The sequence below is a fragment of the Gilbertella persicaria genome (assembly GCF_025201335.1).
Source record: "Gilbertella persicaria strain CBS 190.32 chromosome Unknown B0P05scaffold_1, whole genome shotgun sequence".
NCBI lineage: Eukaryota > Fungi > Mucoromycota > Mucoromycetes > Mucorales > Choanephoraceae > Gilbertella > Gilbertella persicaria.
In genome coordinates this window covers 644,538-657,764 of record NW_026251962.1, presented here as the reverse complement: position 1 = coordinate 657,764, position 13,227 = coordinate 644,538, and the positions used below count along the sequence as shown (strand labels likewise).

The window sequence follows — 13,227 nt, the reverse complement described above, 5'->3', positions numbered from 1 at the left end:
CCAAAATATGCCTTCTGACCAAAGGGTACTATTCATGAAAATCGTCATTTTGAAAACTCTTGATCTTGTTTTTGACGCTACGAGACGAAAAATAAAGATACCAACGCTACTAGATACACAGAATGTGCGCTAAAGGCTCTAGTTTCTTGATGAATGTATTTGTTTGCCTATTATACTATGAAAAAGATGAGATATGTGCGAAAAACCTCATAAACACTTTTGTCTATTTGCTCAATATTTTAGCAGCAAAGTGGTTATGTTATCTAAATCAGTAGACTCAGAAGACATAAACCTACAGCTTTTGTTATTGTACTAGAACAAAATAACTGCATAAAGATGCAATTCTAAGCAATGACTCTAAGTCAAAAGCAAGTCAAAAGCAAGCCAAACCTGCCAGGAATTTCATTCGAAGATAATATCGTACATGTTTCGTCACTCGTCTGAATCTGAAAATTGTAATATGCGCATAAAATGGAAGGGGGGTATACACGCCTCTTGTTTTTTCCTTTTTTTTTTCTAAGTTTGTTTGCTCTGGTGTTTTGGTGTGCTTCTTTCTAAGTACTATCTACAACGGTGTTTCTGGTGTTGCTCTTGGTGTTCTTGTTGTTGTAGCTAGTTCTCATACCCTTGGGTATCTATTCATCCTCTTTTTGTTTTTATTATCCTTTTCTGGCGCTTCGACTGGCCTCGCCCAGTAAGTGTTTAAGAACTTGTTTCTCCTATTCCCTAGATAAGTAAGACTTGATGAGTTCCATATTGCCTTGATGTGGTGGTCCCTGTTACCAAGAGCTTGCTTTACCATTTCATACGGCCGGGTTCCTTAGGGTACCAGGGCTCTATTAATAACAGTTTTTTTGGTGTTCTCAACTTGTTGTATCATCAAAGACACTTACATACGTTGGTTTTGAATCAACAGTGTTTGTGTATCGCGATGAGAAGCAAAGAGGGCACTTTTTTTTGTTTCCTTTTTTTTATAGGTTTTTTTTCTTTTTCTTTTTCTTTTTTTTTTTTTTTTTTTTTTTTTTTTTTTTTTTTTTTTAAATAAAGTCTATATATAAAACAAACAAAAAAAAGCTTACAGTTTGTTTGTCATAGTTTAAAAAAAGTAAAAAGTAATGACCTTGATGAGACAGGTTTTTTGTTAGCCCTCTTTCCAAGCCAGTTTTATTCGATGTAGTAGTTTCGCGTAATCGTTATTTCGCTTATTAGCTTCAGCAAAAATAATGTAACATTTACTGAATTTATCTTCACTGTGTGAGCAAAGTAAAATTCTATAGACAGAATTTGTTCTGTATGCTCATATTTCTGACGAAGAAGGGCAAAGCATCAAGAGAGAGTTTGTAAAAAGGGAACACTCTGTCCGCTCCAAAAAGGAGCATACATGCATATATTTTGAAAATATAATAGCTATTAGTTTTCAAAATACGCCAGTTCTTTTCACTTTGTTTTACAATGTTCTTTTTTTTTTTTCTTTTAATCTTTAGATGCATATGACGAATTACTGGTTTTTTGTATGATAAATAACAATAAAAAACCTATTTGTTGCTATAAAGTGATCAATTGAACATAATTTTGATAAATCATTTCTTTTCTTTTTCTCAATAAAGCGATTACAATTACTTTTTCTATTTCAGAAATGAGCACCATTCGCGCGAAAGTGGCTGCTTTTCAGAGAGAACATTAGAGTAGATAGAGTGCTTTCTTTACGGGAAAGGCAAAAGAAACAGGTGTCCAATAGCTAGGTAAGTTTCTCTTAATTCTTTTCCAAAGCAACTTTAATCATTTTGCTTCTAAGGACTTGAAGGACACTCGATGAGAAGAACAAGATGAACAAAAAAAAAAAAAAATTGCACCTGCAGCAAGTGACATGAGTTCATCAGAAGCAACACAGGTAATTTTGTTCTTATAAATGTAATTATTGCCAAAAAATCAACATAAAGAAGTTAAAGTAAAACTAACATAAAATTAACATAAACTCAAGAGAAAAATGCAAATAACTTAGATGATTCAAAACAAAATAAACAGAAAGTAGATGAATATGTAAATTCGGATACAGATTCTATTTGTAGTAAGAATCCAAGTATATTAGAAGAAGATCACTATTCTGGATATAAAAGATAGCATCAGTAATAAAAATACTGAGAAGATGCTAACAATTGCTGCTAATTCCTTAGGTTTGATAGATAGTGATTTTAGAAATATTTTATCAAATTCTAAGTTACATAACCACTTTGTATCTAAAATCATAAAATATGATAGAACATCAAAGATAAAAATACAAATATATCAATAAATTATACCAATGAGAACTCATGCCTTAAAATCAATCAATATGTCAAATGCTCCAGTGCCTATAGATGAAAGTATCGAATCGAAAATAAACGAGATAATTAAATTTCAGTTAGTATTGACTCATTAAATATAGAAAACACAAAAGAAAGAGATGTTGTAGTCGTTATGATGAAAACCGTCATTGATTCTGATGAGAATATCTCCTCTCAATCGTGAAAACATAAAAGCTATTAGCAAAAAGCAAAAAAAAAAAAAAAAAAAAAAAAAAAAAAATTAACGAAATACTCATACTTATATTTTTTTGTAGTTGGATTTTATTTACAATATTATTGATTAGTCACACATCGCAGAGAGGTGGGACGTCGAAAAACAGGAGTAAAGAAAGACGAAGTAAAGATCATACAATAATCAGGGCTATTTTAGCAAGGAGTGATTTTTTGTAGCTAAGGCTACCTGGTAAATTGTATCTGAAATGATACAAGAATGTTCAAAAGCAACCTGGTTAAGAATCAGGTTCCAATAGGATTTCCAGATATTCTATTGAGCTATCGCAACGATGGATACAAGTTTGGAGCGGTTTGTAATGGCAGGCGGAAAGGCTTGAAGAGTGAGGACCTTGTGGAGGGAGGACGGAGTAAAGTATACCAGAGGGTATTAGCAGTTCAGTATTTCCAACCAAACACTCCACTTGGTAGAGCAGTGGGCTATGAAATGATCATACGATTCCGGTTGTGATTTGCACAGCCGACAGACAGGAGTAGAGACAGTACCAATCTTGAAAAGTTCGGACGCAGTGGGCAGTTTCTTGTGAAGCACACGATACCACAGTGTTCTAGCCTGAGGGAGCATTGGAGTCCTCCAAAACAGAGAGAGCGAAGTACGAGAAGCCTTTATTTGGGATTTAGTTTTGTCTTCATAAGGATGCAGGCAGAAATCCCTAGAAGTGAAAGAGCGCCACAATCTTGTGTCAGTTAATTGCTTGGTCAAAGCATCATAGACAGATACAGTAGATGGTGTCACATCTTGTGTAATATATTGCCACAGGAAAGATTGAAGTTTTACTGTTCGTCTGCGAAGAACGTCTATAAAGAGCTGATGGCACAATCCTGGCAATGTCCCATATTCATGGCGAACCTTCAGGCGTAACCTGTTACTCTGTTCGTCAAAGAGGAAGAAGAGAGATGCTGGTACTTTTGAATGTCGATGAAGCCAGTGGTTCTGAGGTACCTCTTGAAACATGTTAATTAGCGGAAAGTAAAGCAAGTTGGCAAGAGGCACATTATCAAGTTTGAAGTTGATACCAAAGTGATCAAAGGCAGCATAAATACCATTGACAACTGAAGTGGGATGACAAAGGTCATGACGGCGAAGAGCTCTAGAGAAAAAGGGTAGCAATGTATTGTCAGCATCCGGAGACATGATCCCAAAGTGTTTTGTCATAAGCACTCGGAGCTGAGTTGTTAGATTAGACGAACTAAACAGAGTAAAGACCCATCTCATCTGCAGCACCAAGTATTGTGTGATAGGGTTGAGGGCTCCTACACCACCTTGATTCTTAGGGAGACATAACTGGTCAAAAGAAACATAAGGAAACTTCTTTTGCCACACGTAAGCATAGATAATCGAACGAAGTTCATTCAGAAATCGCTTAGTAGGCGCAAACAACCGCAAGCAGTACCAAATTTTGGATAAAATCAAAGTGTTGGCAACGGTAGCTCTTCCTTGAAGCGAGAGGTAACGCTGAGAGTAACCATGAACCCGTGTACGCACTTGTTCCAATAACGTATCCTGGACACGATTCCGTTGAGAATTTGTGTATGGCATATAAAAGCCAAGGTATCGAAAAGCAGAAGGGGAATGATGGTGGTAGTATGTTTCGGTATCGTGACTCAAAAGCAAAGATTCCCAAGATTCTGACTTGACTCCACTCAGTGAGAAAGCTTCCGTCTTGTGCTTGTTAAATCTTGCATTTGATACAGCACTATACTTAGTCAAGTGATGTTGGAGACGCATAAGATCAGTGGCAACCTTGACAAACACACAGATATCATCAGCATATGCGATGCACTTGATCTGTTGAGACGTAGTGCTCATTGTCGGGACATAACCTTGATATGTAGGGTCTTGCTGAATTGAAAGAATCAGCGGCTCCAAAGCGATGTTGAACAATAAAGGGGACAAAGGATCGCCCTGCCTTAACCCACGTTGCTGATGTACTGAATCCGTAAAGGATCCGTTGACATTGATTGCTACTGAGTTATCAAAGAACAAATTATAAATACTCTGTATAAATAAGGTAGGAGAACCTAGGGACACAAGAGCTTGTTGAAGATATGTTGTTAATACTCGATCATAGGCTTTCTCCTGGTCGAGAAGTAAACCTACACCTTGATGATGTTCATATCTTGCTTGTTGTAGAACCAAGTAGACGTACATCCCATTTTCGCCAATAAAACGTCCTTGGATGAAGCCCTTTTGAAGCGGATTGATAATTCGATTCATTATAGGAGCTAGACGTTGGGTAATGAGCCTTGTGAAAATTTTACCATCACAGTTGATCAATGAAATTGGTCTCCAATTTTTTAATTCTAGCAAATCACCTTTCTTGGGTAGCAAGCGCACTCTGATTTCCTTCCATGGCTGAGGGAAAATTCCTTTTATCATGGCATCATTGTATACCTGGAGTATCAGGGGCTTCAAACAAGGAAAACCAAACAAGAGTTGAAGGTATATATACCCTAGTCCATCAATACCTGGGCTACTTTGTTTTGGGCTACGCTTTGTCATTCTGACAATATCCTCCCAATCAAATTCCATTTGGAGCAGATTTGCTTCATCCTGATTAACTTTACTTGGAAAGTGAATATTACCTAAATACTCTTGTATTTGATTCATAGGTACTGCATCAATCGCATATAGGTCTTTATGAAACCGTTGTACAATATTCTGCATTGTCGATTTGGTGGTATGTACAATTGTTGGTGTTTCAGAATTGCTATCCTTGAAGCCAGACATATATTGTTGGACTGTTCGACTCTGATGTATTTTTTTCAAGTACCCAGCATTGCACTCACCATTCTCTTGCCAGCGAAGACCAGCCTTTAGAATAGCTATTTCAGCCAGCTCTTGTTGTAGTATCTGTAGCTCATTGTCAATAGGTGGAATTACCAAGCGCTGAACGTCTGGAGGAGGCTTTGTGCGTAGTAAACGATTGCGTTTCTTTTCTAAAGCACGAATTCTCTTAGTACGCCAATCAACGTAATCCACTAAATATCCTCTAATGATTGACTTGGCTTTGTGTTTTACTTCATCCCATTTTTCTTGGGGCGATATATTCTCATCAAATCCTTGAACCAAATGTTGTATATTCCTCTCTAATGTATTTTGTAGCTTAGGGTGGGAAGCATACACTGGATTGGCACGCCATAGTCCATGACAAACTGGGATTGGCCCAAGAGTAAGGATGTGTGTAATATGGAATGGTCTGACCATTTCGCTCCTAATCTGGTAATAGATGATTCTGATGCGCATTGGTACAAAATTTTACCCAAGTATATATAGTCTATGACAGTCATCACTAATTCACTTGAGACGGTGCGTTGAAAGGTGGGACTTCGTGAAGGCCATGATGGCCAAAGCATTTTGAAAATTTGCTTGCAAGAGGGCTAACCATTGCGTTGATGTTGAGACGAATTATAGTGCGGCTGAGGACTGAGTAATTAAAATCTCCTGAAATAATCAATCGTCAAAAGAGATAACTGATCGAAAATCATGGAGCATTTGGGTTAGATTGCTAAAGAATGTTCGACGTTTTGCAGCAAGGCCTGCCGGTGCATAGACGTTCAGAACAAAGAAAGGTTCATAGAAATGATGTGGATGGTCAACCATGCATAGTTGAAATCGATCGGAAGTAAAGGATGAGGAAGTGTCGATGATAGAGATGTTGTAATCGGTAGAGGAGAGTATGCCCACATGACTGGTCCAATGGGACTGTGTAGGTTGAAAGAGGATGTTGAGGTTATCTATAGTTGAAGGAGTGGAAGCATGAGTTTCTTGAAAGCATAATATAGAGAAATTCTGCATTCGAAGGTATCGTATATATTCTTTTTGTATTTTTTTGGAGTTTGTTTTCACTAAACTATTGCGTTTAGTGAGGCATAGTGGCACAGGATATTTTTCTTATTCATTGATGCGGATCTATAAAGGGTGACTCTCTACCCTCTGATTATCAGAGGCAGAAGAGGGTGTGTAGATTTCTTCGTGTCCAATTGTTGGTTCAAATTTGATCCATTACGTCTTTCTCCTTTCTTCATAACGAGGTGATCTTTTAATTGCTGGCTGACGCTGTACATCTTGGTATCCTTATAGAGGTCTTCAATTCCATCCTGTCTATATCCTCGTCTCCACTTTCTATTTCAGATTCATCTTCTTCCATGCTCTCTTTCTCTGAAGTATCGTAATCACTATCGCTAGTATCGTTATCATTATCTTTGTCGACATTGATCTCTGTCTGGCCAAAGTTGCTACTTTTGACTTCAATACTGCTTTGCCCTTCAGGCTTGGATGCTTCTTTTCTTGGTTGGGTGGCCTTTCCAAGAACTGCTCTTTCTCTCTTTGAACGCTTGCTGGGTGTCATAGACTGTTTCCTAGGACATCCAAACGAGTGGTGTCCTAATTGATGGCACGCATAACATATAATTCTAGCTTTCGACTTCTCACATTCAAATTTTGTGTGTCCAGTTTGGTGGCAATACCTGCACCAAGTGGGCATGTTGTTCCAGGTTGCGTGGAATATTTGGCTTTTGCTTTCGCACCAACGAATGTTATCTCCAAAGGCTGATACTTGAGGTTGTCTGTTGATTCTGAGGGACCAGAAGGAATACCAATGACGGCATATCCTGCGCCCATAAACCATCCGGTGGTGGTTTCTGAGTAACTGCGGCAATCGCACGAGATCGAGTGCTTTCTATGGTATACGACCGTAGCTTACTTTTCGATGAGTGTAATGAATTCACCAAAAAAAAAAAAAAAAAAAAAAAAAAAAAAAAACTACAGTTATGCCGAAATTACAAATATGCCATTTGTGTACTCAAAAAAATTTTTTTGAAAAATAATAAAAACCACTATTGTAAATTAAATCAAGAGTATTTTCTGCAATGACAAAAATAAAAAAGAAGTAAATTTTCTAATTTTTCTGCTTAAAATTTTAAAAGAAGCTTGTTCCTCAATTTTTCTGTTCTAAAATAAAAAACGAATCTACCGGATGATAATCTTACTGTTTTAGTTAAAAGAAGAGATTACTGGTTGGTAGATTCGGTTTTTATTTCAAAACAGAGAAATCCAAAAACAAGCTTTTTTTTTTAATTCAAGCGGAAGAACTAGAAATTCTCTACTTTTTATATTTTTTGTCATTGCAGAAAATATTTTGATTTATTTTATAAGAATAGTTTTATTTTAAAATGGCAGTTTTTATTATTTTTCAAAAAATTTTTTTGAGTACACAATTGGCATACTTGTAATTTCGGTATACCTGTTGATATTTTTATTATTTTTGAAAATGTTTTTTTTTCTTTTTCTTTTTTTGTAAGCGTATCACACGGATCATGAAGGCCTGAGATCTACGAGTATTTTCATACTTTTTTTATTGCTCTAGCTACCTCTTTTGTAGAGTTATTGCAATCTTTGGGAAGAGGCTTTGAACACTAAAATTTATGCTTGGACCAGAAAAATAGAATAAGAAAGGTATGGCTCAGCATCTGAGCTTACTCAGCCAACGGGCGACACTGCTCTCAAAGCTGTTAGTTCTTCCTTTTTCTATGAAATCGGGCTCTAAACAACTACACCCTTCCCTTAAATAAATTTAGCAAATTCTAGTCAAGCAAGTAGCAGTTAGAAACCTTATTTGGAAAGCAAGTGTCAGCCATCTGTAACGTCTTCACCTCCCAAATGACAACACCAGTAATCTGAACTCTTTCTTAAATGCTTTTGATCATCAGTTTCTTGAACAAGCCACTCTTACAGCAGAATGATTGCTACGACCATAGCAACCATAACAACCATAATAGCGGCCATAGCGATCATACACCACAGAGTAAGCGATTACATTTTTCTTCCGTCCCTTACGCTGTAGCGATAGATCTACGAAAAAGTTAGCTAGAGCAATAAAAAAAGTATGAAAATACTCGTAGATCTCAGGCCTTCATGATCCGTGTGATACGCTTACAAAAAAAGAAAAAGAAAAAAAAACATTTTCAAAAATAATAAAAATATCAACAGGTATACCGAAATTACAAGTATGCCAATTGTGTACTCAAAAAAATTTTTTGAAAAATAATAAAAACTGCCATTTTAAAATAAAACTATTCTTGTAAAATAAATCAAAATATTTTCTGCAATGACAAAAAATATAAAAAGTAGAGAATTTCTAGTTCTTCCGCTTGAATTAAAAAAAAAAGCTTGTTTTTGGATTTCTCTGTTTTGAAATAAAAACCGATCTACCAACCAGTAATCTCTTCTTTAAACTAAAACAGTAAGATTATCATCCGGTAGATTCGTTTTTTATTTTAGAACAGAAAAATTGAGGAACAAGCTTCTTTTAAAATTTTAAGCAAAAAATTAGAAAATTTACTTCTTTTTTATTTTTGTCATTGCAGAAAATACTCTTGATTTAATTTACAATAGTGGTTTTTATTATTTTTCAAAAAAAATTTTTTGAGTACACAAATGGCATATTTGTAATTTCGGCATAACTGCTAGTTTTTTTTTTTTTTTTTTTTTTTTTTTTTTTTTTTTTTTTTTTTTTTTTTGGTGAATTCATTACACTCATCGAAAAGTAAGCTACGGTAGTATACCATAGAAAGCACTCGATCTCGTGCGATTGCCGCAGTTACTCAGAAACCACCACCGGATGGTTTATGGGCGCAGGATATGCCGTCATTGGTATTCCTTCTGGTCCCTCAGAATCAACAGACAACCTCAAGTATCAGCCTTTGGAGCATAACATTCGTTGGTGCGAAAGCAAAAGCCAAATATTCCACGCAACCTGGAACAACATGCCCACTTGGTGCAGGTATTGCCACCAAACTGGACACACAAAATTTGAATGTGAGAAGTCGAAAGCTAGAATTATATGTTATGCGTGCCATCAATTAGGACACCACTCGTTTGGATGTCCTAGGAAACAGTCTATGACACCCAGCAAGCGTTCAAAGAGAGAAAGAGCAGTTCTTGGAAAGGCCACCCAACCAAGAAAAGAAGCATCCAAGCCTGAAGGGCAAAGCAGTATTGAAGTCAAAAGTAGCAACTTTGGCCAGACAGAGATCAATGTCGACAAAGATAATGATAACGATACTAGCGATAGTGATTACGATACTTCAGAGAAAGAGAGCATGGAAGAAGATGAATCTGAAATAGAAAGTGGAGACGAGGATATAGACAGGATGGAGATTGAAGACCTCTATAAGGATATCAAGATGTACAGCGTCAGCCAGCAATTAAAAGATCACCTCGTTATGAAGAAAGGAGAAAGACGTAATGGATCAAATTTGAACCAACAATTGGACACGAAGAAATCTACAACACCCTCTTCTGCCTCTGATAATCAGAGGGTAGAGAGTCACCCTTTATAGACCCGCATCAATGAATAAGAAAAATATCCTGTGCCACTACGCCTCACTAAACGCCAATAGTTTAGTGGAAACAAACTCCAAAAAAATACAAAAAGAATATATACGATACCTTCGAATGCAGAATTTCTCTATATTATGCTTTCAAGAAACTCATGCTTCCACTCCTTCAACTATAGATAACCTCAACATTCTCTTTCAACCTACACAGTCCCATTGGACCAGTCATGTGGGCATACTCTCCTTCTCTACCGATTACAACATCTCTATCATCGACACTTCCTCATCCTTTACTTCCGATCGATTTCAACTATGCATGGTTGAACATCCACATCATTTCTATGAACCTTTCTTTGTTCTGAACGTCTATGCACCGGCAGGCCTTGCTGCAAAACGTCGAACATTCTTTAGCAATCTAACCCAAATGCTCCATGGTTTTCGATCAGTTATCTCTTTGACAGACTGATTATTTCAGGAGATTTTAATTACTCAGTCCTCAGCCGCCACTATAATTCGTCTTCAACATCAACGCAATGGTTAGCCCTCTTGCAAGCAAATTTTCAAAATGCTTTGGCCATCAATGGCCTTCACGAAGTTCCCACCTTTCAACGCACCGTCTCAAGTGAATTAGTGATGACTGTCATAGACTATATATACTTGGGTAAAATTTTGTACCAATGCGCATCAGAATCATCTATTACCAGATTAGGAGCGAAATGGTCAGACCATTCCATATTACACACATCCTTACTCTTGGGCCAATCCCAGTTTGTTCATGGACTATGGCGTGCCAATCCAGTGTATGCTTCCCACCCTAAGCTACAAAATACATTAGAGAGGAATATACAACATTTGGTTCAAGGATTTGATGAGAATATATCGCCCCAAGAAAAATGGGATGAAGTAAAACACAAAGCCAAGTCAATCATTAGAGGATATTTAGTGGATTACGTTGATTGGCGTACTAAGAGAATTCGTGCTTTAGAAAAGAAACGCAATCGTTTACTACGCACAAAGCCTCCTCCAGACGTTCAGCGCTTGGTAATTCCACCTATTGACAATGAGCTACAGATACTACAACAAGAGCTGGCTGAAATAGCTATTCTAAAGGCTGGTCTTCGCTGGCAAGAGAATGGTGAGTGCAATGCTGGGTACTTGAAAAAAATACATCAGAGTCGAACAGCCAACAATATATGTCTGGCTTCAAGGATAGCAATTCTGAAACACCAACAATTGTACATACCACCAAATCGACAATGCAGAATATTGTACAACGGTTTTATAAAGACCTATATGCGATTGATGCATACCTATGAATCAAATACAAGAGTATTTAGGTAATATTCACTTTCCAAGTAAAGTTAATCAGGATGAAGCAAATCTGCTCCAAATGGAATTTGATTGGGAGGATATTGTCAGAATGACAAAGCGTAGCCAAAACAAAGTAGCCCAGGTAGTGATGGACTAGGGTATATATACCTTCAACTCTTGTTTGGTTTTCCTTGTTTGAAGCCCCTGATACTCCAGGTATACAATGATGCCATGACAAAAGGAATTTTCCCTCAGCATGGAAGGAAATCAGAGTGCGCTTGCTACCCAAGAAAGGTGATTTGTCAGAATTAAAAAATTGGAGACCAATTTCATTGATCAACTGTGATGGTAAAATTTTCACAAGGCTCATTACCCAACGTCTAGCTCCTATAATGAATCGAATTATCAATCCGCTTCAAAAGGGCTTCATCCAAGGACGTTTTATTGGCGAAAATGGGATGTACGTCACTTGGTTCTACAACAAGCAAGATATGAACATCATCAAGGTGTAGGTTTGCTTCTCGACCAGGAGAAAGCCTATGATCGAGTATTACCAACATATCTTCAACAAGCTCTTGTGTCCTAGGTTCCCTACCTTATTTATACAGAGTATTTATAATTTGTTCTTTGATAACTCAGTAGCAATCAATGTCAACGGATCCTTTACGGATCCAGTACATCAGCAACGTGGGTTAAGGCAGGGCGATCCTTTGTCCCCTTTATTGTTCAACATCGCTTTGGAGCCGCTGATTCTTTAATCCAGCAAGACCCTACATATCAAGGTTATGTCCCGACAATGAGCACTACGTCTCAACAGATCAAGTGCATCGCATATGCTGATGATATCTGTGTGTTTGTCAAGATACCACTGATTTTATGCGTCTCCAACATCACTTGACTAAGTATAGTGCTGTATCAAATGCAAGATTTAACAAGCACAAGACGGAAGCTTTCTCACTGAGTGGAGTCAAGTCAGAATCTTGGAATCTTTGCTTTTGAGTCACGATACCGAAACATACTACCACCATCATTCCCCTTCTGCTTTTCGATACCTTGGCTTTTATATGCCATACACAAATTCTCAACGGAATCGTGTCCAGGATACGTTATTGGAACAAGTGCGTACACGGGTTCATGGTTACTCTCAGCGTTACTCTCGCTTCAAGGAAGAGCTACCGTTGCCAACACTTTGATTTTATCCAAAATTTGGTACTGCTTGCGGTTGTTTGCACCTACTAAGCGATTTCTGAATGAACTTCGTTCGATTATCTATGCTTACGTGTGGCAAAAGAAGTTTCTTATGTTTCTTTTGACCAGTTATGTCTCCCTAAGAATCAAGGTGTGTAGGAGCTCTCAACCCTATCACACAATACTTGGTGCTGCAGATGAGATGGGTCTTTACTCTGTTTAGTTCGTCTAATCTAACAACTCAGCTCCGAGTGCTTATGACAGAACACTTTGGCATCATGTCTCCGATGCTGACAATACATTGCTACCCTTTTTCTCTAGAGCTCTTCGCCGTCATGACCTTTGTCATCCCACTTCAGTTGTCAATGGTATTTATGCTGCCTTTGATCACTTTGGTATCAACTTCAAACTTGATAATGTGCCTCTAGCCAACTTGCTTTACTTTCCGCTGATTAACATGTTTCAAGAGGTACCTCAGAACCACTGGCTTCATCGACATTCAAAAGTACCAGCATCTCTCTTCTTCCTCTTTGACGAACAGAGTAACCGGTTACGCCTGAAGGTTCGCCATGAATATGGGACATTACCAGGATTGTGCCATCAGCTCTTTATAGACGTTCTTCGCAGACGAACAGTAAAACTTCAATCTTTCCTGTGGCAATATATTACACAAGATGTGACACCATCTACTGTATCTGTCTATGATGCTTTGACCAAGCAATTAACTGACACAAGATTGTGGCGCTCTTTCACTTCTAGGGATTTCTGCCTGCATCCTTATGAAGACAAAGCTAAATCCAAATAAAGGCTT

At 37.5% G+C, this 13,227-nt stretch overlaps 1 protein-coding gene across 1 annotated transcript; it reads left to right on the top strand.

Annotated features, from left to right (window-relative positions):
• The first annotated feature begins 274 nt into the window (after positions 1-274).
• Positions 275-930, top strand: B0P05DRAFT_521733 (uncharacterized protein). Its single transcript, XM_051575899.1, has 3 exons — positions 275-344; positions 391-472; positions 528-930. The coding sequence occupies exons 1-3, from the start codon at positions 337-339 to the stop codon at positions 696-698; spliced, it is 261 nt and encodes an 86-aa protein (XP_051439817.1). The 5' UTR covers positions 275-336; the 3' UTR covers positions 699-930.
• The last annotated feature ends 12,297 nt before the right edge of the window (positions 931-13,227 follow it).